At 38.1% G+C, this 26,818-nt stretch overlaps 14 protein-coding genes across 14 annotated transcripts, besides 1 other annotated feature; 3 read left to right on the top strand and 11 right to left on the bottom strand.

Moving 5' to 3' along the window:
* Nucleotides 1-291: 291 nt before the first annotated feature.
* PCL9 (Pcl9p) lies at nt 292-1,209 on the bottom strand (the record flags this gene model as incomplete). Its single annotated transcript, XM_056226587.1, has 1 exon — nt 292-1,209. The coding sequence occupies one exon, from the start codon at nt 1,207-1,209 to the stop codon at nt 292-294; it is 918 nt and encodes a 305-aa protein (XP_056080848.1).
* A 591-nt stretch (nt 1,210-1,800) lies between these two features.
* AIT1 (Ait1p) lies at nt 1,801-3,441 on the bottom strand (the record flags this gene model as incomplete). The annotated part of the gene is made up of 1 exon (XM_056226586.1): nt 1,801-3,441. One exon carries the CDS (start codon nt 3,439-3,441, stop codon nt 1,801-1,803), a length of 1,641 nt encoding a protein of 546 aa, XP_056080847.1.
* A 457-nt stretch (nt 3,442-3,898) lies between these two features.
* INH1 (ATPase inhibitor) lies at nt 3,899-4,156 on the bottom strand (the record flags this gene model as incomplete). The annotated part of the gene is made up of 1 exon (XM_056226585.1): nt 3,899-4,156. One exon carries the CDS (start codon nt 4,154-4,156, stop codon nt 3,899-3,901), a length of 258 nt encoding a protein of 85 aa, XP_056080846.1.
* A 459-nt stretch (nt 4,157-4,615) lies between these two features.
* Nucleotides 4,616-5,902, bottom strand: LYS20 (homocitrate synthase LYS20; the record flags this gene model as incomplete). The annotated part of the gene is made up of 1 exon (XM_056226584.1): nt 4,616-5,902. One exon carries the CDS (start codon nt 5,900-5,902, stop codon nt 4,616-4,618), a length of 1,287 nt encoding a protein of 428 aa, XP_056080845.1.
* A 1,577-nt stretch (nt 5,903-7,479) lies between these two features.
* Nucleotides 7,480-8,442, top strand: MRX19 (Mrx19p; the record flags this gene model as incomplete). The annotated part of the gene is made up of 1 exon (XM_056226583.1): nt 7,480-8,442. One exon carries the CDS (start codon nt 7,480-7,482, stop codon nt 8,440-8,442), a length of 963 nt encoding a protein of 320 aa, XP_056080844.1.
* Nucleotides 8,443-8,834: 392 nt separating this feature from the next.
* Nucleotides 8,835-8,912: a sequence feature (Short protein (SMKI_04G0580, CAI4037727.1) was converted to a misc_feature.).
* Nucleotides 8,913-9,319: 407 nt separating this feature from the next.
* On the bottom strand, nt 9,320-11,173 carry VMA1 (H(+)-transporting V1 sector ATPase subunit A; the record flags this gene model as incomplete). The annotated part of the gene is made up of 1 exon (XM_056226582.1): nt 9,320-11,173. The coding sequence occupies one exon, from the start codon at nt 11,171-11,173 to the stop codon at nt 9,320-9,322; it is 1,854 nt and encodes a 617-aa protein (XP_056080843.1).
* Nucleotides 11,174-11,510: 337 nt separating this feature from the next.
* SMKI04G0550 (uncharacterized protein) lies at nt 11,511-12,332 on the bottom strand (the record flags this gene model as incomplete). The annotated part of the gene is made up of 1 exon (XM_056226580.1): nt 11,511-12,332. One exon carries the CDS (start codon nt 12,330-12,332, stop codon nt 11,511-11,513), a length of 822 nt encoding a protein of 273 aa, XP_056080842.1.
* Nucleotides 12,333-12,953: 621 nt separating this feature from the next.
* PPH22 (phosphoprotein phosphatase 2A catalytic subunit PPH22) lies at nt 12,954-14,087 on the top strand (the record flags this gene model as incomplete). The annotated part of the gene is made up of 1 exon (XM_056226579.1): nt 12,954-14,087. One exon carries the CDS (start codon nt 12,954-12,956, stop codon nt 14,085-14,087), a length of 1,134 nt encoding a protein of 377 aa, XP_056080841.1.
* Nucleotides 14,088-14,366: 279 nt separating this feature from the next.
* RBS1 (Rbs1p) lies at nt 14,367-15,731 on the bottom strand (the record flags this gene model as incomplete). The annotated part of the gene is made up of 1 exon (XM_056226578.1): nt 14,367-15,731. One exon carries the CDS (start codon nt 15,729-15,731, stop codon nt 14,367-14,369), a length of 1,365 nt encoding a protein of 454 aa, XP_056080840.1.
* Nucleotides 15,732-16,388: 657 nt separating this feature from the next.
* Nucleotides 16,389-19,274, top strand: UFD2 (ubiquitin-ubiquitin ligase UFD2; the record flags this gene model as incomplete). Its single annotated transcript, XM_056226577.1, has 1 exon — nt 16,389-19,274. One exon carries the CDS (start codon nt 16,389-16,391, stop codon nt 19,272-19,274), a length of 2,886 nt encoding a protein of 961 aa, XP_056080839.1.
* Nucleotides 19,275-19,465: 191 nt separating this feature from the next.
* RPL35A (60S ribosomal protein uL29) lies at nt 19,466-20,325 on the bottom strand (the record flags this gene model as incomplete). Its single annotated transcript, XM_056226576.1, has 2 exons — nt 19,466-19,825; nt 20,323-20,325. The coding sequence occupies 2 exons, from the start codon at nt 20,323-20,325 to the stop codon at nt 19,466-19,468; spliced, it is 363 nt and encodes a 120-aa protein (XP_056080838.1).
* Nucleotides 20,326-21,123: 798 nt separating this feature from the next.
* ARF1 (Arf family GTPase ARF1) lies at nt 21,124-21,669 on the bottom strand (the record flags this gene model as incomplete). Its single annotated transcript, XM_056226575.1, has 1 exon — nt 21,124-21,669. One exon carries the CDS (start codon nt 21,667-21,669, stop codon nt 21,124-21,126), a length of 546 nt encoding a protein of 181 aa, XP_056080837.1.
* Nucleotides 21,670-22,181: 512 nt separating this feature from the next.
* On the bottom strand, nt 22,182-23,300 carry NUS1 (ditrans,polycis-polyprenyl diphosphate synthase; the record flags this gene model as incomplete). The annotated part of the gene is made up of 1 exon (XM_056226574.1): nt 22,182-23,300. One exon carries the CDS (start codon nt 23,298-23,300, stop codon nt 22,182-22,184), a length of 1,119 nt encoding a protein of 372 aa, XP_056080836.1.
* Nucleotides 23,301-23,769: 469 nt separating this feature from the next.
* On the bottom strand, nt 23,770-26,415 carry SNF3 (glucose sensor; the record flags this gene model as incomplete). The annotated part of the gene is made up of 1 exon (XM_056226573.1): nt 23,770-26,415. One exon carries the CDS (start codon nt 26,413-26,415, stop codon nt 23,770-23,772), a length of 2,646 nt encoding a protein of 881 aa, XP_056080835.1.
* Between the last annotated feature and the right edge of the window lie 403 nt (nt 26,416-26,818).

Here is a 26,818-nt window from a genome sequence, read left to right as displayed (position 1 = left end):
TTTATTATTTGGAATACGAAGAGAAGAAGTGGCTAATACATTCACTTCTTTTCCGATTGAGGTTGAATTTGAGTTATAAACTTGTCAAAACGAGAAAAAATTCGGCCGATATTGCCCTCGATAAATAACATTAAATAAAGATCATGAGTAAAGATTATTTTGAACTACTATATAGTATGACGCACTGGTAGATGCAAAAGAGTTCACTAATCGAGTTTTCAAGCTTAAGTTAAGTAGGGGATGGAGAAGAAGAATATTTATTTAGTCTGTGAAAGGCGAAGGATTTAAAAATTACTGCTTGAAAAAGGATGACCAGCCTTTCCTTGTGAAATTCAACCTTTGATGAACTGCAGGTTTATGCGGTGTTATCTGCAAATTTTGTGGAGATATGTCGATATAATCTACTGAACCTACCTTTTCTTGAGTCCCGAACTTGTTGCATACATAGCTACTATTCATTGACGGCACATAATTCTCCTTATTGAAATTATCAGGTTGCACCAAAGGCACAGACGGTAGCAGTTTTGAAGTTACAGAAGACCTGGAGTCTGTTGTTGATACTGTCACCATGGATGCCAGCGAAGGAACTGACATAGTAGACGAAGACCTAGAATGTGAAACTGGTCTTCTGTGATTAATATATTCTTTCAGCTGACCAGGACTTGGAGCATTGAACAATAGTAGTTCTTGTCGTTTTTGCCTAAATAATTGTTCTTTGATTGGCACCAAGAAGTAGGAAAGGGCATCAACCAAGTCATGTGTGGTTATTCTAACATCCCAATTGAAGTATTCCAATAGTTCGCGTTCGATGGTATTTACTTCACGTACTCGAAGTAAACCTTCCGTATATGTGGTCCAGTGTTTGTTCCACGGGGACGAATCGTTCAAGGTTTTGGCAGCTAGTATCAGGCATCCTAAAAATATGCGGTGTCTTGTGGTCTCGATGCCGTAAACGTTCCTTGGGATTATGTTTCTCAGTTTGTTTAGATAAACGGAGGTGGCCATAAGAGTTGGTGTTTGTACGTTTGACTGAATAACTACGTTTTTAATGAAAGTCGATAAATCGGGTGGTCGATTAAATCCATGGTTTGGGGTACTGGTTTGTCTGATTTGAATTATGGAAGCGGTAGACGTTGCTAAGAACTGAATCATTTCTTGCGAGATAGGCCTTTTGTTAAATTGTAAAAGAGCATCGTAGTCTGAAATCATCTCTTTTAACGCGTCTTCTGTAAATTAATAACGTCGATTACCGAAACAAGCCTGGCTGTTTATGTATAACTACCTATATTTTTGTTGCTCGAGGTTTTTGGGTATTAAAGCAGTCTCATATTTGATAGCAAGAACTCAAACACTTAAATACACAAACACAGAGAAAACATATCGACCACGTCGCATTGAATGTTTATAATGGGCCACATCGTCGAGAAGAACAATAATAGGCGAGGCTTGACAATTCGTCTATACTAGAGCTACTTATTTAAGCTGGTTATTTTTTATTGCAGTGAAAAAAAAAATTCAAGTGACGCTGGTTTTCCGTGCTGCGTTAATATAAGATTATTACTATTGCGGATCAATTACAAGTGTGCAACTGAAAACAGAAGCAACTAAAGTATACAGCTCTAAGTACGCATTGATTTATGCCTGAGGATACATTTCAGCGACGAAATTATCACCTACATGTTAGTATTTCTTCCTTCAAGATCATTCTAGTATTAAGTTCTTTGAAAGCTAAATATAAAATAACATGAGGGCTTCTGAGCCCATCTACAGTTTACTCTACGCACAGTACCTATTTACATACTATATATAAACTGTTGAAACTATACCAATCACGAAAACAAGAAGACCCCAGGAAACCATTACTCCGAGCACAAACATATCATTTCTTGCCAAGGCCCTCCAAATTTTGACTAGTTTTTTGCAGAATCTCAATAAAGCTGAGTCATTAGTTATATCATCATAATACCCATTGGAGCCACCATAATATAACGTTGTACTGTCTAGTGGCTGGCCTGAATTCAACGCAAAATGAGCTGAGCTATTGTTTATTAAATCGGGATTATCCACCGCAGTGTAATTGGCACTCAGTGGATGTTGATACTCATGGTTTGCGGCTTGCCTCTTACTGTCAACATGCTCGTTCTCCTCCTCAAAATCTACTTGTGAATCATTGAACCAATCGTCCAACTCTCTTCTTAGATATATCATGGTATTTATGAGGAAGTTTAGAGAAATGAATGGAATTATTACGCATAAGATAAAGTTTGAAATGGTTCTTGAACCAAAATAATTTACGACGGGTGTAAAAAGATCTTCATGACCGCGAACATAAACAAAATACATCGACAGGATCAATGATTCTCCAATTGTCAACATGATATTGCTACCAACTACCAATACCATTAAATATATGCCTGTGACCAATTGGTATGCTGAGGTGAATGCAACAAACCTCTTTACGGGTGTAAAGCTTTTGGAAGCATTTGGAGTATTCTCATCGGGAATTGCCCATGTGTAACCAAAAGATTTCCTCAAAACGGGATCTTCTTCAATCAAGGGAAAAATTAAATCATCCGAATCTAAAGTTGTCAATTTCAATGAATTGTCGATGGGGTTCATCATGATAATTGTATCGTCCTGTGAACTATCCGGCACATGTGGCTGGTTCTTAATCTCATGAGGTTGCTGTTGTATGCTGCCGTAAGCGGATGACGACGATTGTAGGAGCTTGTTTGGGTGGTACTCAGAGGAGTATACGTTGTTCGATATTGACGATGAGTCGTTTCTTACTTCAATACACTTGGATAAGGTTATGTCACTTCTTTTCACGAAATTGTGGTGGCGTTCTGTACCACAGCCGCGGTCATCCTTGTAATCTATATTCTTACTAGAGTGAGCGTTACTGCTTTCCTGACGTGTTGAGCCATTATTCATTTCTGGATCGGCCATTTCTTGGAAGTTAAACAAATTCCCCATTATGCATATGGTGAACTCACCCAACGCCCATGATGTACCGAAAATATAGGCTTGTCTTGGAATGATATGCCAAGAACATTCCTTACCCTTGGCGATGGTGCCCTCATGGTCTTGCACCTGAGGGTATGCCAACCCGATCAGTATTATAAGCATGAAGGCATCATTGATGGGAAAATCCACTATCAGGTTCAGAATCAAAAATCTCTGGTTTATATTGAACAAAAATGTCTTCAGGAAATAATAGAGAAAAGGTGAAAAAAGTCCCAGGAGAAAAGTCCTGAAGTAATCCTGCGAATTCGGTTTGAACATCGATGAATCATCGTACTCGTGCAATAGCAACTCGGACGATACATAGAACAATAAGAATAGCGAGATGCTAAACAACGCAGAAAACACAACTATGTAAGCCCTTGTAGTGCAGAAAATGGGCATGAAATACGACGCTGCATGATTTAATCGAACCATATTCCGAAATGTTCCACAGGTACCTTCCTTTTGTGTAAAGTATACGAGTTATGATCTAAAACGCCAAAGAATGAAGAAAGAATTTTGAATGCGAAGAAATGCTAGGTATATGCTTGGGGTTCAGTAAGCTTGGCCAAAGAAAAATAAGATGGCTTTTCTGATTTTGAACTTTGAGCATACCAAATTTACGTTATTTTGAACTTTTCTATGTTCCACACTATTTCTATCTCTCTATGGCTTTCCGCATTGGGACGAACTCTGCGCGAGGAAGGTGGAATAACTAGTGACATCAATTAAACAAAAGGAAGTGCAAAAGCAGATGGCAAAACTAGAATAAGAATTATCGAAGATGCAAAAGCTCAGTGTGATATATTATTATATAGTTTTTTTTCTGTTGTTTGACTATAAAAAAAGTAAGAATATTCTAAAAAAAAAACGTTATTGCGGAAGCATATGATCATTTGGTCATCGAGTCAATTTTGTTTTCCAAGGAGTCAATCTTCTTTCGTTGTTTCTCCAGTTGTTCCTTCAAGTGGCGTAATTGTTCCTTCTCACGCTGCCTGACAAAAAAATCCTCTGTAGCTCTTTCCCTTTTAACAAACGAATCCTCTGAACCAGACCCTCTTGGCGTCCCGGTAGAACCTTCAGAGTAGAACCTGGCGGCCACTCCACGCTGTAATTGTAATGAGCGTGCTAATGCTGAACGTGGTAACATATTCTCGTGTAGAACTGTGTAAAAATATGTGGTAGTAATGCTTTGTGAAATATACTCCTATGAAAAAGCAAGAACGAACTTCACCACGAAGGAGTTAATATAGGATTTATAGTAGTACAGACAGGTCAGGTCAAGAGCTCACCCTCTGGCAATAACTAACGTCTTTTCTAGACCCAAAAGTCCGTTTCAGTGGATGATAATGCGTGTCAGCAACTAGACAGTTGATTGGCATAACTGTGAATATCTGGATAGCTGGTACCCGCTGCAGTCTCCCCTTATTCTGGCGCGAATGCGCGCGTCTGATTGGTCCGGCATAACGGGAGAGTAAATCTTTCCTACATGTAGTGTACATTGTATCGGATCATGTGGATGAGGAAATTATGATTTCACTATGTATATGTCGATGCTATATAGCATATATATAGGGTAAAAAATACATAATAGAATTGGTTGAGGATATTAGGCAGATGGCTTACTCCGTTTAGCGGCGGGGATGGTAGCCAGTTCCGGTACATCACTGTCGTTCTTCTTGTTCTTTCTTGCAGATAGTACCTGAGGGGTGCTAACCTCAGTGTGAAAGTTCTTAATAATAGAATCGACATCGTCGATGTTTAGTGATCTCACGTCACCCAGTTTCTTAATCTTAGCAGTGACTTCCTTAACTTGGTCGTCTGTCAAGTTCAAATTCAATTGGTCAACTCTGGCCTTGATGGCATTCCAACCTGTTAATCTGTTAGCAAAGTGGATATATCTCTTCATACCGAAATCGTGAGGATCCAAGATTTCGTATGTAGATGGGTTTGCTAGAATGGCCTTGGCATGAATACCAGCTTTATGTGTGAATGCGCAGAACCCTGTGATAGGGTTGTTGAATGGGATGTTGACCTCCACAGCATCAGCCACCAGGTTCTCGATGTCTCTGATCTTGTGTAGTTTATATTTGGACTTGACATAGTCTGGTGCGGCCACAATCATTCTTGCCATGAGCCCACCGAGAGGAGTGATACCGTTTCTTTCACCGATACCTAGGACACTGACGTCGATCAACCTGGCACCACCTTCCAGGGCTGTGTAGGCGTTGGCAATGGCGCAACCAGTGTCGTTATGGAAATGACATTCAATGTCACATGAGACAACACTCTTCAAAGTTCTGATAAGTTCATACACTTGCCTTGGGTTGGCACATCCGACTGTATCGGCGATACCAACTCTATTTACACCGATCTTATCAACGGTTTTGTAAATGTTCAAAAGGTCAACCAGGTCACTTCTGAAAGAATCTTCAGAAGAGAATCTGATTTCGATACCTTTGGACTTGACAAATTCAATAACTTCAACAGCACTTTTGGCAATGTAGTTCATATCCTTACCATGGGAATACTGTCTCAAGAATTTGGAGGTACCGATAACAACGTCGACACCATCGACACCAGTCTCCACGGCAACTCTGGCGTCATCCATATGACAACGAATATGTGTAAGAATCTTGGCCTTTAAACCTAGTTTACATATAGCTTCACAATCCTTTTTGGATTGTTCAGATGCCACGGGTGACGTTAACTCGATGTAGTCCACACCAAAATCATCCAGAGCTTTAGCAATTTCGATCTTCTTTTCCGTATCGAAGAAAGCGTTGGCAAATTGTTCACCTTCTCTCAGGGTCGAATCAATCAATTGGAAGTTATTTACATTAGATAGATAGTCGCCTGGCTTGGCAGCATATGGGTTTGGTTTAGCAGCAGTCATCTTTTGATGGAAAAATATAGGCTCGCTCTTTATTTTATTTACAAAGGCAAGAACAGAAGTAATTGAGATGTCAAAGTGTCAAGCTCAGAGATATTGATAAGCAGCCAATATCATTTATATATATCATCGACATGTATTTAAACAGGTGTAAAAAAATGGCGAGCAATAATGCCCTTAAAAATAACAGTATTACTCACACATCATCTGGTAGAACCCAAAGACAAGTTGAGTTATTGTCATTGCCTATATTCTCGCCTCACACCTAAGTGAAAATTCCCCAGCAATTTTCATCAAACTTTTCTAACCATGAATAAGGGATAATGGTAAAGACCATTTTGACAGTACTCAAATTCTGTTAGCTACAACGTCACTACCGCCGTATCCTTGGGAGGCGAAAAGAGAGATCATGTTTTTTTTCTACGTGCGATCTTCTAGAGACTTTTTTTTTCACTACTTAGAGAAGTAGCCCGCCCGCACCAAACCTTCCTCGCCAAGTTCCCGTGGGAATTTATTTATCGCATTGTGGCATACGAAATATTCTAACAGAATTTTAAGTGGAAATAGAGAGGAGTCACCAGTTCTTCTGGAATAATGATGAGCTAACAGATCGGCCACAACTTGGCTAGGGTTTATAAGAAATAAAAATATTGCATATATTAGTCATGACAGAGCGGATGATCAGTGATTCTCTTCACATCTCTTCTTCTTTCTTTTTCTCCTCCCGTTATAACAAAAAGAGTATTTCTGGTTGTTTATCAGGGTGATAACATGCGGAACGCGAAAGTCTTCGCTGTATGAGTGATTAATTTTAAACAGACACCATATCTAGCTTAGCAAGTGAAGAATATGGCTAGGCTCTTTTATTGGTGTAACAGTAGTTTAAATAGCTTGCTAACAATACTCCTCGGTGACCGCTACATTCATGCTTGCTACATCGAACTTGTCCAGAACTAAATCTTAAATGAAAGCTGTATTCAAAAATTAGCTTGAAAAGTTCTCATATGGGCGGCTAATATTAGTGACGGCGAAAAAATGCCCCATGACAAGAGCATCACCGTGAGGTGTTCTAAGCATATTTGACAAAAAAAATCGTTTACAGAAGAAACAACCTTCTAATTACATTTTGTTTGTTCTGGTTGTTAACTTTTTGTTGAGCCTATATCGAGCCATAGCGCATAGAATGTCATGATGGGCCGCACTTTCATAACATGATTTTCCATCATATATTGTTTAACAACAATCCATGGTCCGACTACCAGCGTTGTCCACGACTAACAATTTGCTCAGTTCTTTGTTTCGATTTTCTTATTTAGCTCTCCTTGTTCGACCGGCTTTATTTTTCTTGTCTTTCCCTCAACCTTGGATGGTTATATGAGCTTGACGGCTGCCCCGCCGGGGAGCAAGCATCGGAAATTGTGCCAAGATAATATCTAAAGGGCGTAATACTTGAAACAATTCCGATTACTTTTTAGCCACACAACATTTGTTTTTGAGTTGGAAGTGACCTGTCTTTGCTATTCATTGACAGACACAAACTATAGATATAAAATTACACACAGTGCCATCCTAGTTCAGAGATGATATCTTCTACATTCATTGCTCCAGCTAGTATATCAGCCACTTCTCGACTGTGCTTTGGAGTAAGAGCGTATTCAACAAAACCTGAAAAGACCTCTCTCCAGAAATACTTGCATGATCCTGTTAAGGTGACTGTGATACCAATAACGAACAAAGAATCTTTTATTTACTATAAACATACCGATAATCTCTTTAATAGCCAGTCTAAAATACTTAAGACAGAAAAATGGATTGTCGAGAAATCAGCGAAGCTTTGGAGAAAGCTGAAAAAGTCTCCTAAATCATACAATAAAAAGATAGTTTCCATGGTCCAATCTTTGCTGAATAGCACGCCATGGTCTGAAAATAGTTTACTCACCATACCAAGCGAAAGCTATATCTTGAAGAGAGTTAAGGGCGAAACGGATAAGGCCCAAGAGATTCGACTCACACTGAAAGATTATACAGTAAAAGCAGAACAGGTAGATACTCAACCTTTGCACGTTTATTACCCTTCCGAAATTTCCAATCCTGATGAATGCTTGAAGCAAATGAAAAAGCTCTATCAAGAGGGCTTGATTTATCATAAAAAATGGACATTGTATTGCATTTTGGGGCTCCCGCTGACTATCCCATTAATTTTGATACCACTCATACCAAATGTTCCCGGATTCTACCTATCTTACAGAGCTTATGTTAACATAAAGGCCTACCTTGGTGCCAAACACTTGAAAAGCTTACTGGAAAGCTCGCAACAGAACTTAGAATTCAGGGAGTTGTTAGGATATACAGAAGTATATAAACGTGGTAACAGTAGCCATCCGCAGGGCACACAAGAAGAACCTAATGGTGAATCAGAGTTATTGCTCAACAAAAAAACTCTACCTTTGATCCTGGATTTTTTGAAGGTTCACGAATTGGAAAGCGACTTGAACAAAGTCATCCTTCAAAAATCGAAACCTCAAGAAGAGATCAAAAGGTAATTGAATTGGTCCCATAATTTCATGTAAGTACATAATATCAAGTATGGCCGAAAGCTTCAATGCTAGACTGCACATTTCACGGTGCGCTTCCGGACACCATACAACATACAAACATCCATACATTTACTTTTTTCTTTCAGTTTCTATTGCCCATCGCCCTGAATTAATAGGCCTTTCACCGTGTCTAAACCCCTAACTTTTTTTTAAACAAGGTTGGATTCATTACCCTGCTTTGTTTTGGCCATCAGTTTCTGTTTTCCCATGGTAGCTCGATGATATTTTAACTGGATGAAACTCATCTTCTATAAAAATTGACATCTAAACTGATTATATCTGATCTTATGTCCGTTTCTTTTTTGAAGTAAAAAGGAAACCACATCGATTCAATCGAAATGAGAGCCAAGTGGAGAAAGAAGAGAACTAGAAGACTTAAGAGAAAGAGACGGAAGGTGAGAGCCAGATCCAAATAAGCGGATTATGAGTAGATAACTCTAATTTTTGTTTTAAATTCTTTCAAGAGTGCCGTAATGTCATTGATGAATTAACATATTAGTCGTCTTTATTTTATCTCATAATGGATCTAAATTGCATGCTAAATATCAAGATGGGGTATAAATTATTGTTTTCTATTTATATAGTGCCTTATATATATCTCAGATAGTTTAATCAATTTTCCGTTTTTTTTAAACAAGTTATTTTCACACTATGTTCTTCATATGCTGTTTAACTGTTTTTATTATATTAATTCATTAAGGTATATTCGTTAATTTCCTTTATTTATTATTTTTATCTTATTAACATACGCCTATATAAATTTTTTGATATACAAAGAAAAGACAACTAACAAATATACCAGAAGATAAATGCTACATATATCTTAATCGGTAGATTCAGCAAATCTTTCTTGCATAGTGCTCAACAATTTTTCAAAGTCGCCATGGACTTCCTTTTCACCCCTGCTTGGTTCAAAAAATTTAGATGAAGAAACTGCATGCTTCACATCACCAGTGGAGTCAGATAATTTTGACCAGTTAGCCCCATTAGCAACAGCTTTTTGGGCTTCGTCATGATATGAGATGAATGCTCTCATCATATCAAATGTCTTCCAAATTGGACAGAAAGCATCATAGGTGGAGTAACCATTCTGTTGTAGAAAATCTTCCTTAATTAAAGTGGCAACATCTAGAGTAATCTTATCACTATCTGATAAGGCAGACTTACCAACCAATTGGACAACTTGTTCCAATTCTTCAGCGTTAGATAGGATTTCCTTCATACGATCTCTCAAAACAGGAAATTCAGGATAATTGGAATCATAGAACTTGTTTAAGACATTGGTGTACTTGGAGTAGGAAACAGATGTATTGATGGATGGGAAATGCTTTCTCTGAGCCAGTTTCTTGTCCAGACCCCAAAAGACTTGAGTGATACCCAATGTAGCTGTGGTGACAGGATCTGAGAAATCACCACCAGCTGGAGAAACGGCAGCAACGATAGAAACAGAACCAGTACGGTCTGGAGATCCCAAGGCAACAGCTTTACCAGCTCTTTCGTAAAAGGAAGCCAATTTAGCACCCAAATAGGCAGGGAAACCTTGATCGGCAGGCATTTCACCCAAACGACCAGAAATTTCTCTTAAAGCTTCAGCCCATCTTGAAGAAGAGTCTGCAATCATAGAAACATTTTTACCTTGATCTCTGAAGTATTCTGCAAGTGTAATACCAGTGTAAATAGAGGCTTCTCTGGCGGCGACAGGCATGTTAGATGTATTAGCAACCAAAGTAGTACGCTTCATGATTGGTTCTTTAGTGCCACTCATTTCAGTATATAGTTCTGGGAACTCCATCAAGACTTCTGCCATTTCGTTACCTCTCTCTCCGCACCCAACATAGATAATGGCATCAGAATTAGAGTATTTGGACAAGGATTGAGAGATAACAGTCTTACCACAACCAAAAGCACCCGGAATACACGTCGTACCACCTTGGACACAAGGAAACAAAGCATCCAAAACTCTTTGACCTGTTAACAAAGGATAGTCAGCCGATAGCTTTTCAGTGACTGGCCTAGGAACACGAACGGGCCAAGTATGGTAAAGATTGAAGTCAGATTTCTTGCCATCAAATTCAACCTCTAAGATCTTTTCATCCAATGTATATTCACCAGCTGGTGCAATCCAAGTGATTGTACCTCTGGATCTTGGTGGTAATAGAATCTTATGGCTTGAAATTAGCGAATTTTCGAAAACGGAACCGTAAATGTCACCACCGGAGATATGGTCACCGGCATGAAACTTCCCTGGAGTAAACTGCCACTTAATAGTTCTGTCCAAAGCTGGAGTGTCGATACCTCTTGGAATATAAATCGACTGCGATTCCTCCTTAATGGCTTTCAAAGGTCTTTGAATACCATCGTAAATGGTTTCCATCAACCCAGGACCCAATTCCACCGAAAGAGGCTTACCTGTTCTCAAAACAGGGTCACCAACCGTAAGGCCGGCAGTTTCTTCGTAAACTTGGATTGTGGCTTTGTCACCGTCAATTCTAATGACTTCACCTACTAGATTGTCGTGACCAACCTTCACCAATTCGTACATAGCACAACCGATCATATTTTCTGCAATGACGACCGGACCGGAGACAGAGTAGATGGAACCATATTCAGATTCAGCATGGTCTTCCAGTGAGATTCTTTTTATTTCTTTGCGAGCGTTTTCAATTGCACCAGCCATTGTTTCTTTTCTTCTCTATTTGCTTATTAACCCTAAGAATGAAAGAACGACTCCTGCGTTATAACCTTAGATATTTATATGCTTTAAGAAATGTGTTTGGTACTTTCAGCTTAATCAATGTTATAATCAAAAATGTTGCAACCTTATCGAGAGAGCCATTTCTTGTTTTTAGCTTCTAATCCAATGTGAGACCCCTTTGAGTGACCGTATAAAAAGATGTGAAAAAAAAAAAAAAAAAAAAAAAAAAAAAAAAAGAAGAAAAAAGAACAATACAATAAATAAGGTTATACTACTAACAAAAAAACAATAGGTAAGGATATATAAGCAAAAGTGGAGCCTATTCATTATGGCAAAGAAAGATCTTAACCCAATTGGAATTTGAACAGCACTGAAATTCAGACGAGTGCTCTACGTGCTGTTGCTGCTGTTGCTGCTGCATTTGTCGTAAAGACATGGAGTGATTCAAGTTTAAGGTATCTAAATAGCTGACGGGAATAGGATTAGAGTAAACATCCCGATATATGGATAGTTCTTCACCGTCCCCGATGTCAATGACTTCTCGTCCTACTGGGTTTGGTCTTGTTCTCGTAGGCGTTTCGTATGGAAAGAGAACTGGTGTTTGTATTTGCTGCTCGCTATTTCTGGTCGACATATCGTTCGGACTCAGATGGAACGAGAAGAGGTCCTCTTCGAAAAGCTGCAACTCTTGGTCATGTTGATCTGGACTGTTGTCAGACAATATTCCTTCCTCCTCATCATGGAAAAATATCTTGGAGTTTCGCTTCCACCAATCGGTAAACGATTCTATGATAGAACGCACGGACTCATCCCTCTTTGTTGAACCAAAGGGGTCCGACCTTCTCGAGTTGAACTGCGCTGTGTCAAGCTGATACGGATGCGTACCATTGATGGCTTGAATGGCACCACGATGTGAAGATGCAGGCGGCCTCCATTTTACAAGCACATCTTCCATTTTCCCCACGAATGCATTGTCCTCTCTTCTTCTTCTGCTTTTCTGCTTGGAAATCACAAGTTGCCTCACCGAGGGGAACTCACTTCTTGGCAAGAATCTGTTTTGAGCGTCCGCTTCGGGACTGTAGGATGGGAAGGTTATCTCATCTTCATCCAAGCAATCTTCTATACTTGTATTGCACTGCATATCTTTAAATACTTCTTGGCCTTCTGCAAGCAGACAGACATTCAGGAATAAAGTCCACAAGCATATTTCATAAGGAAGCACAATAAGAATTATGAGGTGTCGCAAATTGTATTTTTTGAAAATGCACCCAAACACCGCATCAATGTGCCACAATATTTTGTGACACGAAGAAAAAATACCCATTATAAAAGTCGAGTGATATTTTAATTCCCATCTATTCGCTTGTCAAAGGTCCTTCACACTTATGCAAGTCTATCACACGGATTTAAGCAACGAGAATAGCTGTTGCATAACTTGAAATATGCTCCAATATTACCCCGCTGGAGTCCGGGTAATATAATTGGCGATTATTTTTTTCTATTGAATTGTAGAGAAAGAAGAGTTTAGGAAAGTTTCAAAGGGACATCCCCATTCTATATAACCTCAGGAAGGGCTGTAACTAAAGCACACTTGTCAAGGTACCAGCCCGCTGCAAAACAGTGTTCGAGCAAGAACACGCGAACCCTTTTACTTCTTGTCCCATTTATTTCTTACCTTAACGGTTATTATTTTCTGTTACATTTTCCTTTTTTAAGTTTCTCATATTGATACTTTTGTATAACTGGTTTTCTTTTGGAAAAAATGGATATGGAGATTGATGACCCCATGCACGGTTCTGGTGAGGATCAGCTATCACCCACGCTCGATGAAGATATGAACGGCAATGGAAACAAAAACAATACGAAGACGCGTGACAATGACGAAGACACAGACGAAGAGTTGGAAGATTTTAATTTCAAACCGGGTTCCTCAGGCATAGCAGACCATAAATCTTCCAAACCGCTGGAATTGACCAATGCAAGTATAAACCAACTTGACCAATGGATTGAGCATTTGGGAAAATGCGAGCCATTGTCGGAAGACGACGTAGCTCGTTTATGTAAGATGGCAGTGGATGTATTGCAGTTCGAGGAGAATGTTAAGCCAATCAATGTTCCCGTAACTATATGTGGGGACGTTCATGGCCAGTTTCACGATTTGTTAGAACTTTTCAAGATTGGCGGTCCCTGCCCCGACACCAATTACCTTTTCATGGGCGATTATGTGGATAGAGGATATTATTCCGTTGAGACAGTTTCATATCTGGTTACCATGAAAGTCAGATACCCACATAGAATTACTATACTGAGGGGTAATCACGAGTCGAGACAAATCACTCAAGTATACGGGTTTTATGACGAATGCCTAAGGAAGTACGGTAGTGCAAATGTATGGAAAATGTTCACCGATCTATTTGATTATTTCCCTATCACAGCCCTAGTAGATAACAAAATTTTCTGTCTTCATGGGGGTCTTTCTCCCATGATAGAGACCATAGATCAGGTCAGAGAGTTGAACAGAATACAGGAAGTACCTCATGAAGGGCCTATGTGTGATCTTCTATGGTCCGATCCTGATGATAGAGGTGGATGGGGAATCAGTCCCAGAGGGGCAGGGTTTACTTTTGGCCAAGACATTAGTGAACAATTTAATCATACTAATGATTTATCACTAATTGCAAGAGCTCACCAGTTGGTCATGGAAGGCTATTCTTGGTCGCACCAACAAAACGTTGTTACCATCTTTAGTGCCCCAAATTACTGTTATAGATGTGGTAACCAAGCCGCTATTATGGAGGTAGATGAAAATCATAACAGACAGTTCTTACAATACGACCCATCTGTAAGACCCGGTGAACCAACCGTTACTAGAAAGACACCGGATTATTTCTTATAACATACGTGTACTACACCTTTGATCTTCTTACTGCGCTTCTTTATGTTAATATATCTTTTTATTTTCTTCTAATATATATTTAGTTACATTTTTCCCTCATTTTTCTATGAACTTTTAACATCTCATGAAAAAAATATTCAGGCCATTTTCTTTTCGTAAGTATATATCTTTTTGGACTGCACTATAAAAACGCAATATTTATTCATATTCTACTATCTTCATACAATGAATTCTATAAACCTCTACGTATTTTTTGTTGTGTATAGTACGTTCCTCAGGCTAAATATTTAATTTGCTAAACTTGCTCTCAGTTGAATTGGTGTCTTTAGTTAGCGGCGTACCCTTGACAGCAACGCTACGAATTTCCTCATTGTTGCTATCGTCGTCACATTTCAAAACTTCAGTAGAAGATGAATTTTTTCTCTGAGCTTGGTTATACTTATTTGCTGAGGACCTTGTATAATTGTTAGAGTTATAGTTTGGTGTATTACTGTACGATCCGTTCGGATATTGGGGGTTGTATTGATATTGATATTGATATTGGTATGATGGGTACATAGGAACCGGGGTACCAAAAGAACATGATCCTTGTGTATTCATGTTGTACATATAAGGGCTCATAAAGACTGCGTTCGTGCCCATTATCATGGGTGTGGACGCAGGACTGGGAGTAGGACCAGTCGGATTGTACATCATAGGGTAGCTTGGCAGACTATTACCGCCCATTTGGGAAGGAGAATACATAAGGTAAGGCGATGGATATCCCGATTGATAACCACCGTTTTCCTTGTTCCTACGATTTTGAACTCGATATGTGTCTTTGTAATTGCCTGTACCCCTTCTTTTTCCTCCTCTACCTCTTCGACAATCATGAAATTGTTGATGGGGCTTGTTTGATTGGGTTGTCGTTGTGTATGGATTGAATGGTGGTTGGGAGCTGATTGAACCGTTGCTTGTTTGTGTATTAGCGTCATCACTGTTCAGCCAATCACTCCACTCATTGTCACTATCGTTACTACTACTACTGTTGGTTGATTTTCCATCGTCTTCATTTTTGTTAAGCTTGTCAAAAATTTCTTGTTTGCGCTGTTCGTAGAGTCTTTCCTTTTCAATTCGTTCTTTCTCCAAATCAGTACTCGATTTGTCATCAGTTTCGACTTTTTGTTCCTGGTCGGAATTTGTTGCTAAATTATTACTCGATAAATTTATACTACCATCCGTTTTGTAATCACGCTCGTTACCTACCTCTTTCCGTTTCAAAATTCGAAATATTTTATTGTTGTTTGACTTCTCGATATTCTCATTCGAGAAAGCAGTTCTTTCTGGTTTTTTACTTAGCTGTAACTCTTGTAATAGAGGTTTGCCCTCCGTTTTTTTAAAGTTCACACCTTTGAAAAGGATCACACAACTGTCTTGAGTTCTGGCTAAAACATGGTTCAAGTTGTGGTACTCTGCAATTTGATGTGACAAAAGTCTATAATATGAATTCATCGGTCTCAATTGAAATGATTCCGTGTTCGAGTTGATAAATGATACTATGGAATTTTCCAACTCTATTATAAAGATGCGGTCCTGTGGTTTCTGGAACAAACCCGTTTCCATAGCAGGTGTCAATCCCCAATTTCCAGAGTCTAGCGCTGTCATCACCTACGCCTGTTTTAATTCCTTATGTGTCAAAAGAGACTTAGAATACTGTCATTGTTAGTACAATACGACACAACTAAAGTATTAATTAAAAAATGAAATTTATCGTGCGTTGAATTTACGATGCACGTTTCAACATACTGTACCCACAACTTCCTGCTACAATATGGCCCAATTGCCTACACCAAAAATTGCCGAATTGAACTAAGAAAGAGGAAGCAGATAAGTCAACCCGCATTTAGCACAAGGCAAAGATTCTCAACCAACACTCTTTTCTTATTAAATTAGCATTATTTTGCGCTTAATCATTTATTCTTTCGTCGAGGACGCTATTTTGTCAATATTCGTCAGAGGCGATAGTCCGTCTTTATTACAAAAGGTGGATTAAGATCACAGGTAGATATCAACTATTGTGGGATTTATCATAGATACACATATATCAAAACCATTTATTTTCAATAAGTAATTGTTATATCACTCTTCGTTTCTACTGTTATACTACTTGTTGTTGGCACAGTAAACACCAGTTATATTATTTGAAAATTGTGTCAGTCAATTGAAAGGGTAAATTTTGGTTACTAGTTGTTTAGGAGAAATAGTTGACTTTCTGTAGTCGAGCTCTCACTCAATAGTTTTTGCTATCGCAGTTTATTTGTCATGACTGCCATCGAAGACATTCTTCAAATCACCTCTGATCCCTCCGATCCCCGTGGCTACTATCTATTGAAATCTGAGGAGGTTACCCAAGGTTCCACTCTTGGAGTTGATTTTATCGATACGCTATTGTTATATCAACTCACTGAGAATCAAGAACTGGATAAACCCTTTGAATATTTGAATGATTGTTTCCGCCGTAATCAGCAACAAAAGAGAATCACCAAAAACAAGCCAAACGCCGATTCATTATATGCCACCTTCCAAGAAATCGATCGTCTTGTCATTGGCTATGGTGTCGTTGCCTTGCAAATAGAAAATTTTTGTATGAACGGCACATTCATGAATTATGTTATTGAAATCGTCTCGAATGTTAACTCATACACTGATTTCCTTTCCCAAATCATCCAAAGAGCCATACTAGAAGGTACTGCCTTAGATTTGCTTAATGCAGTTTTCCCGACATTATTAGAATACTGCAATCAAAAAATCAACAATTTTGATCTAAACGAATCTGTGATTTACAATAATGTTCTTACCATCTTTGAAATATTTGTTACATTTAAGCCTATTGCGGAAATTTTCACTAAGATAGAAGGGTTTTTTGCAAGCTACAACTGTAAGCCACAGTTTTTTGAAAAGCAAACTATATTGGGACCTATATTATCCCTTTCTCCCATAGATGCTACCGTTGCAATCCGTAATTATGGTGATAACCTTTTGCGTTCCAAACAACAGACAGCCATGATCCACGAGTCTTTACAAGCTGAGCACAAAGTTCTCATAGATAGACTTTTTTTCATTGTTGATAAGCTTGTTCGTGGTTCTCTAGACTCAAGAACTGATATGATAAGCTATTTTGCTCATATTGCTAATAAGAATCATTTACGTAGAGCTGATCATCCACCATTCAAAGAACTATCTTCTAATGGATTTATGTCCAATATTACTTTACTATTGGTCAGATTTTCTCAACCGTTCTTAGATATATCATATAAAAAAATCGACAAGATAGATGCGAATTATTTCAATAACCCAAGTTTGTTTATTGATCTATCAGGAGAAACACGCTTAAATTCTGATTTTAAGGAGGCGGATGCATTTTATGACAAAAATAGAAAAACTGCTGATTCTAAGCCTAACTTTATATCTGATTGTTTTTTCTTAACACTAACCTATTTACATTATGGTCTCGGAGGCACACTGTCATTTGAAGAGAAAATGGGATCTGAAATTAAAGCATTGAAGGAGGAAATTGAAAAAGTAAAAAAAATAGCTGCAAGCCATGATGTCTTTGCTAGATTTGTGACAGTACAACTATCTAAAATGGAGAAAGCATTAAAAACAACAGAATCATTACGTTTTGCTCTTCAGGGATTCTTTGCCCATAGGTCTCTTCAAATGGAGGTGTTTGATTTCATTTGTGGTGCATCTACGTTTTTGATTCGCGTTGTAGATCCTAAGCACGAATTTCCGTTTAAACAAATTAAATTACCATTAATCCCAGATCAAATAGGTGTAGAAAATGTAGACAATGCTGATTTTTTGAGAGCTCATGCTCCAGTGCCTTTCAAGTATTACCCAGAATTCGTTGTAGAGGGACCAATCAACTATTCCTTATACATTTCCAAGTACCAAACCTCTCCAATTTTTAGAAATCCACGTCTAGGATCGTTTGTTGAGTTTACAACAATGGTGCTTCGTTGTCCCGAATTGGTTTCCAACCCGCATTTGAAAGGTAAGTTAGTGCAGTTATTAAGTGTTGGTGCTATGCCATTAACTGATAATTCCCCTGGGTTTATGATGGATACATTCGAACACAATGAATTAGTAAACAAGAATCTATTATATGCCCTGCTAGACTTTTATGTTATTGTTGAGAAAACAGGCTCTTCTTCACAATTTTACGATAAATTTAACAGTAGATACAGCATATCGATAATTCTAGAGGAACTTTATTACAAAATACCATCGTATAAAAAACAATTAATTTGGCAATCTCAAAACAATGCTGACTTCTTCGTGAGGTTCGTGGCTCGTATGTTGAATGACTTGACCTTTCTGTTAGATGAAGGCTTGAGTAATTTAGCAGAAGTTCATAATATTCAAAACGAACTGGATAATCGTGCAAGAGGAGCACCACCAACAAGAGAGGAAGAGGACAAAGAGTTACAAACGAGATTAGCGTCTGCTTCCAGGCAAGCTAAGTCATCGTGTGGATTGGCTGACAAATCAATGAAGCTGTTCGAAATTTATTCGAAGGATATACCAGCAGCATTTGTCACACCAGAAATCGTATATAGACTGGCCAGTATGCTAAACTATAATTTAGAGTCACTAGTTGGTCCTAAATGCGGGGAGTTGAAGGTGAAAGACCCACAGAGTTATTCGTTCCACCCGAAAGATTTATTAAAGGCTTTAACAACTGTGTACATAAATCTTTCCGAGCAACCGGAGTTCATCAGCGCTGTCGCTAAAGATGAAAGATCTTTTAATAGGAACCTTTTTGTTCGTGCTGTGGATATCCTTGGTAGAAAAACCGGTTTAGCATCTCAAGAATTTATCGAAAAATTACTAAACTTTGCCAATAAAGCAGAAGAACAGAGAAAAGCTGACGAGGAGGAAGACCTCGAGTACGGAGACGTTCCTGATGAGTTTTTAGATCCTTTAATGTACACAATTATGAAAGATCCTGTCACTTTACCCACGTCTAAAATGAATATTGATAGAAGTACTATAAAAGCACATCTTTTAAGTGACTCTACTGACCCATTTAATAGAATGCCCCTAAAACTTGACGACGTGAAGCCCAATGAAGAACTAAAACAAAAAATCTTATGTTTTAAGAAACAGAAGAAAGAGGAAGCCAAAAAGAATCTAAATAAGTGAATGTGTATAAGTGCTAAATTTTTATGATGAGTCAACACATTGAAGCAAGCTTTATTACTCTCTGCAATAGCATATTCAATTTGGAGAGTTTTCAATGAAAATGTTTTTAATTTAACAATTACTTAAACGTGCTAGAAAAACGTAGAAAAGTTGGAATTATAGATAATGATAGTATATAATTGAACTTTGAATTAAGCCTTAATAGCGTACTTTCTTTGTGGGAAGGCGATTTGCTTCTTTCTTTGTTTTTCAGTAACTTGGGAAGCTTCGAATTTGGTCAAAGCTCTTCTCAAAGCTCTGGTCTTCTTGGCTCTCAAATCCTTTGGTTGGTATTTCTTACCCTTGTATAATTGTCTGACAGCTTCTCTTTGTTGTTCGTTGATGACGGTCAAGACACAAGCGATACTCTTTCTGACAGTCTTGATCTTTGGCAAAGAAGGTCTGGACAACTTTTGGACCTTCAATTCAGCCAATTCCTTCTTCAAATCAACCAATTGGGAAGCCAATTGTTCCTTGGACTTGGTTCTTAGTTCGTAAGCTTTAACACCGGCCTATCATTAAAGATTAAAAAAATGAAATTATATTTCATGTTTTTTATTGATGTTAGTATTTCATTGACACTTTACAAGGAATCAGTGAAGATCACTGAAAAAACCATGATCCTTTGTATAGGAGAAAAGCAATAGCTAGCGCATTTCATTGACATTTCTAAATCTCAATTTTAAAGAACTTCATCCAGCTAAACATCAACTGGTCTAGACCCACCAAGCATCATGTAGCTTTCCTCATTGAAATCTCAGACGAAGAAAATTCAAAACTTATATAATTACCTCACTTGACTTTCCTTTTCAGCTACCTGTCTGTCTGGAAGTACTTGCATATCCTGATTTTTAGTTTTGTCGTTCAAGTGGGTTTAGGTACACATCATTAACTGACAACTCTACGCCCCCAACGTTACTGTTTTTAGCTCCTTCTTACTTTCGGTTACCATGATCTTTTCTCATCTTTACTATTGTCTATTTTTATTATCTGTTCATTTTAAACATACCATTTCGAATATACTGTCTCACTGTACCTCTTCTATACTCAATAATAGTGTTAAACAACCGCATATTTCGAACACCATATTACATATACGAATTACTTGGTATGAATTTTGCAAAAGATGATGCTGCATCCTGTGTCTGGTCCCTCACTGCCAGTTCACGAAGTTCCAGGTATGGCGCTGAGGTTCACCCGGACATGGTTGCCGTTTTTTTGCGATATTCAAAGCAAAATGGAATTTCAAAAAAAAAAGGCTAAAATATAAAATGTATGGGTTTGATTAGGTATGGGTCTAACTTCTATCTAGTCTGTAAATTAAGGATTTTTACGAAGATCATTTGTTGAGGACAGAAGACAGAGGGATTTCTTCCATCATGTACAATCAACTCAAACGCTATACTAACATTTTATTCTGATTTCATCTTCTGCTACCACGCCAGTACTCCTTAAAAGTATCTATTGACGACACAGTGAACTCGATAACCAAAATTTTATGTGTAAATTCACCTAGAGGCGCGATAGAACAATTAAAAAGTGTATTGTATATTGTATATCTTATATATTTATGTTTGATGTTTTTTTGTGTCTTTATCGAATTTCCATTATTAGTGACAGTAATATTATACTTGTTAAGCTTTTTTAGGTCTTCGTTCTATTTTTCTTGGTTTTTTATTGCTTTTACACTAAAATCTATATGTGATGGCTGGAGATCGTCAATAATTCCATCGACGTTCGCCTCTCAAGTTCTTAATCTTTATTTTTCATTTAGTTTATACAAGCGTATTTGATCCATATTCTAGAATTCTTAAGTTGAGTTTTTCAAACTGTTACTTAACCATTCCAAACCTTCGTACAAACCTTCACCGGAGGTAGCACAAGTGGCCTGAATAAACCATGGACGGTTTCTAATAGAATGCAAACCTAGTTTTTCAGTGATTTCAGCGGCAGACATAGCTTCTGGCAAATCTTGCTTGTTAGCGAAAACCAACCAAGCAGCATTTCTCAATTCGTCTTCGTTTAACATTCTTTGCATGACTTCTCTAGCTTCACCGATACGCGATCTATCGTTAGAATCGATAACAAAAATAACACCTTCGGTGTTTCTGTAGTAATGTCTCCATAGAGATCTAATTCTGTCTTGTCCACCGACATCCCAGACAGTGAATGAAATGTTCTTATATTGGACAGTTTCGACGTTGAAACCGATCGTTGGAATAGTAGTAATGACTTCACCCAATTTCAACTTGTACAAAACGGTGGTCTTACCGGCACCGTCTAGACCCACCATAAGAATACGCATTTCTTTGTTACCAAAAAGGTTACTGAACAATTTAGAGGCAAACAAACCCATTTTTTAATTCTATTAAACCTGCTTGTGTTATTTCTTAAACCTTTGAAGCTAGAAGTTCCAAATCGAAAACAATCTTTTATCAATAAGATTTATCAACACTATCTTGATAAACAAGTGGATCGAGAACGTGTCAAAGATTTGGTTTTCCTCTCTCTATTTTCCATCTTTCGATTTTCTTTTTTTTTTCTGGTTTGACAAATATTTGCCACATCGTTATATGTGATTTGCAACGCGAAAAGGCAAATAGGAAGGGTAATAAAACAAGTTCTTCCTACAATAACTTTGTTATTACCATTGAATTAGCTTCTTCCTGAAGTTAAATACGTGTTTTTATTACTAAAATGTTTAAAAATGCAACTATATAGCTAGCCTGAAACTGTTGCTATCATTATCATTATTACTACTATTATATATATGTGCGTAATGACTTTTTTTGTAGTACCAAACGAGGATTTAGTGTGCAAACTAAAAGATTGAGCAGGATACTTGTCTTTTCATTCAGCTCTTGAGAATCACTTACCGACATTCACTTTACATCCTGAGTACTGTCTTAGGCCGCGAATGAATACCGAGTATATAACTTCGTTGTTATCTTTTTCCCAATAAAATTCAGTCAATCTGATATGCCAAGGTGGGAACCCTTGTAGATCCAGGGAAGGCCCGAAGTATAACAATAAATCTGGTTCGGGTCCCACTAACTGCTTCAATTCTGAATCAACTAAGTCCATTGTGATGTCAGAAACGTTCAATTCATTGACTGCACACAACTCAGCCATAGTTTTAGTTAGGTCGACAATTGTCTCTCTACCGTCTCTGTTAGACAGTAAAGAGATTTCGATCGCAATTTTGTCCCTTTCGTCGTTAACGTCTACTTCATTTCCAACATCAGTTTCTGTTTCAATTCCGTCCAGGTTATAAAATATCTTGTCCGAATGAGGTATTTTAACAGCGTAATTTGGGACATGAGCTGGCCCAAAATATTTAGCCAGGTTAGACTGAATTTCTATTCTGAGCTCCGGGACATTTCTTTGTAATATACCGTCGTAATCATACAACATTAAATGCTTTATACCGGCTGACACAGTCCAACAAACGATTTCACTCGCGTCATTTAATAAACCTGTAACACCGCCGCCTACATCGCCGACAGGTTTGACTTCCAAGATAGCGGCTAACCTTTTTGGAATTTTTTTCAGAGAAACAACGTCCTGTCTAATCAATTGTGGCGTGTATGCATGATTGTAGATAATACTGAATATCCTTAATTTCATCTTATGATATTGATATTGGCCGTATCGAAATAGCCCAAAGCAGCTGTACAGCATCACAAGCAAAAATTTGTAAAAAATGTATTCAAATTTACCTATTCCCTTGCCCCAATATTCAGACCTCTGCTTCTTGGTTCCATCTCCCTCATCATTCGACCTTTTTTGAGGTTTCTCATCGGCGTCTGCTAGGATACTGGTAACGGCCTTTAAAGCTCTGGTTTTTGAATTCACCTTACCGCCTTTTAAGACGCTAGATTCTGGAGGAGGGATGTGATTGGAAGATTCTGGAATATCATTTCTCTCGATCCTCCTGTGTGGTTTTTCATTAGGGGGCTCCACTGTTTTATCATCTTTTTTGATCATCACGGGCATCCGAAAGAAACAATGAGACAAATAGAGTATATTTATATATATATTCTGCCAAAAATTGGGTAATCTAACAGCTGATCTTATGTGAATGCTAGTTGTACGAGTTAGAATTCTTTCCGTCACCTGCGAAAGTTGTTGGTAATTCAAACCAGTGTTATACTTGCCTCCTATGGGACTTTCCTATTGGAAGGCGATTTCGTTCTAAATGACTTTAAACGCAGATGGAATGTGGTACCCATTGGCGGCTAATTATCGAATAAGTGACATAAAAGATAAGACTTGATTTTAAAAAGTACCATATTAAGTGAGAATACTAAATAAGTGAATTTGAGTGTTTATTGAGATTGGTTTTGGGTATCTACAAAACATCGAATACTGTGGTAAATTAATTAGTGTTTTTTTACATTATTAATATTATAATTCATGTTCGTTTCAGTAATATGCGTTGAGTAATATTATATAGTTATTTCAGATCATCATTATCATTTACAGAATGCTTAGTCGAGTTTTCTTCACTCGATTGGAGACTTTCATTATCATTTTCATTAGGATGAGCTAACACAGAGAAAGAAGTGCTCAAAACACAGGAGGGAGTTTCGGATACTAGATCGCATTTCTTGTCAATATAGCTCTGGGCAAACTGCGCCATGCGTTCTTTCATACGAACCAAGTCTTGAAATTCATTCATGTCGTCGGATGCCTCGTCACCGTCTTCCTCGTCACTAGAAGACGTTAGAATAGAAGGTGGACCTCTCTTATAGGCATTCAGAGCAAGCCCATTTCCTAAATCCATCAAATTGCTATTCTCTTCAGTAGTGTCCGAATGAGAGGAGGCGTTATGGTCATGTACCGTACTTTGATTACCAGAGAACTTTTCCGTTGTATTGCTTGTGGTAGAATTACTGTGAATTAAGCGTGCCATGTAGTCATTGATATCATTCATAGTACTTCTATTGCTTTGATCGCCTTTAGATGAAGGCCCGCATATTTCATCTTCAGTATAATTCTCGGTAGAATCACTTGATAGTGAGGGAGGCCCTCTATTATATGTAGCGAGACCTAAACCATTTCCTAAATCCACGTACTTGGTTTGAATGTCAACAGATTCAGCTACCTGTGGAACTGGAATACCTTGCAAAGGACTTATGGGAGTTGTTGAGATACTACTTTCATTGAGAATCTGAGGTAGTTCTGTACTATTAGTCATATTGCCATATTCAGAAACAGAGCGCAATTGTTCTCGATTGAGGCTATGATTCACCTCGCCTGCTGTCGTATTTTGAAAATCATTTCCTGATGTTTGATCATCAGAACTTCGTTTAGCAACAAAGGCATTCTTACCGTCTTCCAATCTTTGCAGGGGGTCATATTGGAACTTCAAAGCGCGTTCTCTAATGATCTTATTGAACTTCGGCGAAATTACTCCAGTAGAAGATTTGATATATAATTCATCAATTTCTTCTAATGTTAGACCTTTCGTCTCATAAACGGTCAAGTAAACAACTATAACTCCCATTGCATTCAAGGAGCCCCAAATGAAGAATATTTTTGCACCTAATGATGATGTGTGAGAGCCTGTGTCTACAATATAAGGGGTAATTAAAGCACAAATAAAGTTTACGAGCCAGTTTGCTGCAGCACATATAGCTGTGCACTTGGATCTTACACCCAGTGGGTACAATTCTGCTGAAATAACCCAAACAACACCGCCCCATGTGGCCGAAAAGGAAGCAATGAATAGACATATAAACGCAATCATAACTTTAGCGGCAGCTACAGTTTTCAATGAACAACCAACGATGGCTACAATAAAATTAGCTATAGTCATGATAACACCCCCGAAAACTAGAACTTTACGTCTACCAAAAAATTCCACAAAAAATAAACCAGGAACATTGAAGACAACATTAACAGCGTACGTTATGAATGAAACCAAATAACTATTGCTGACTCCTGTTTTGTTAAAGAAATTGACACCATAGTAAAATATGAAATTAATACCTGAAAATTGTTGAAATGCCTGAAGAGCAATTCCGGTAAACATTCTTAAGGTTTGCTTTGGCCTGCTTTTACTTGAAATGAAGCAATCTATGAAATTAGAAGAACCAAAAGACGCCTCATAATCATAAGTTGCTTTTATTTCAACTAATTCTTCAAGTAACCCAGAATCGTGAACTGGTACACCCCTTAGAAACGATAAGGACTTAGCTGCTTCGTCTAAGTTGTCCTTTAGAACGTAATAACGCGGACTTTCAGGTAGAAAAAACATCCCTACAGCGAGAAAAGACGACCAAACATATTGCAATCCAATTGGTATCCGATATGAGGATGCATCGTTTCTTGAATGTGTCCCCTGGGACACTGCACTTGACACTAACAAACCCCAGGTGATAGCCCATTGGTAAGTAGAAATAATAGCACCTCTTAATGATTTGTGTGTAGCTTCTGCTTGGTATAGTGGCACAACGGCTGAAATTGCGCCTATACCAATGCCTGAAATGACTCTTCCCACAATTAACAATGTGATTCCTCCAGCTCCCACTTGTAAAGAATTTCCGATCGAGAAGATAACAAGTGTACTAAAAATAATAGTAGGCTTTCTACCATACGAGTCAGATATAAAAGGGGCTGTCAAAGCTCCAAAAAAAGTTCCTAACGATAAAAACGACACCAAGATGGACATCTGTTGAGCGGTAAAAGAATCGTGATTTGGTGCTACATGCGACTTCACGTAGTTCATGGATGTTATACTATTAATCAGACCTGTATCATAGCCAAATAAAAATCCACCAACAGCAACGAATACACCTACATATATGGACATCATCATTGATTGTTTCTGTGAAGGCTCTGAAAATAAAATCGAGTTATCGTCCATGGTGCAATTGTCGTCCGTAAACTCAGATGATATATTAGACCGTCTGTCAAAATCCTGCGGTTGAAAGCCAGTTGGAGTTTGTATGCTACTTGGTGCGTCATCTGTTTTGGGATCTTTACTGCTATCGTTTCGTCGCAGGGCTATACCCTTCACCCTCTGAAGAGCTTTGTCTAGGAAACCTTGCTTCTCTTGGCGCAATGTTTCACTAGAACTGTTACTGTTAGGATCCATTTGTAACTCTTTCTCTATACCAATAAAGGCATATCCTTCTGTTCAAAAAGCCCTTAACAAAACTTTTCTGTTCGGTTTATAAGACTGAGGCCAACTGATAAAGACTCTCCCTAATTTTCTGCTGTAAAATGCTTGTTATACGCCCTAAGGTCTCTTAATGTGTAAGTAGTAACTACGCAATACGCTGAGGATAGGACTGTTTGTTTGTTTTCCTGAGTGTAGACCGAATTTCCCCAGATTATAGGACAATTGACATTTTCTTCTCCTTTTGTTCTTTGGAAGGTGCGATGCGGTAAGTTTAAAATTTCCCCGGAGATTTGCCGCTCGAAGTTTACATATGATTAAATTATCAAAGAATGGCTGTAAATAAGATATATAGTACTGGCTGGTTTCTAAGAGGTAC

Source organism: Saccharomyces mikatae (genome assembly GCF_947241705.1).
Source record: "Saccharomyces mikatae IFO 1815 strain IFO1815 genome assembly, chromosome: 4".
Taxonomy (NCBI): Eukaryota; Fungi; Ascomycota; class Saccharomycetes; order Saccharomycetales; family Saccharomycetaceae; genus Saccharomyces; species Saccharomyces mikatae.
The sequence above is the reverse complement of the archived record's forward strand: the minus strand, read 5'-3'. Positions and strand labels throughout refer to the sequence as shown.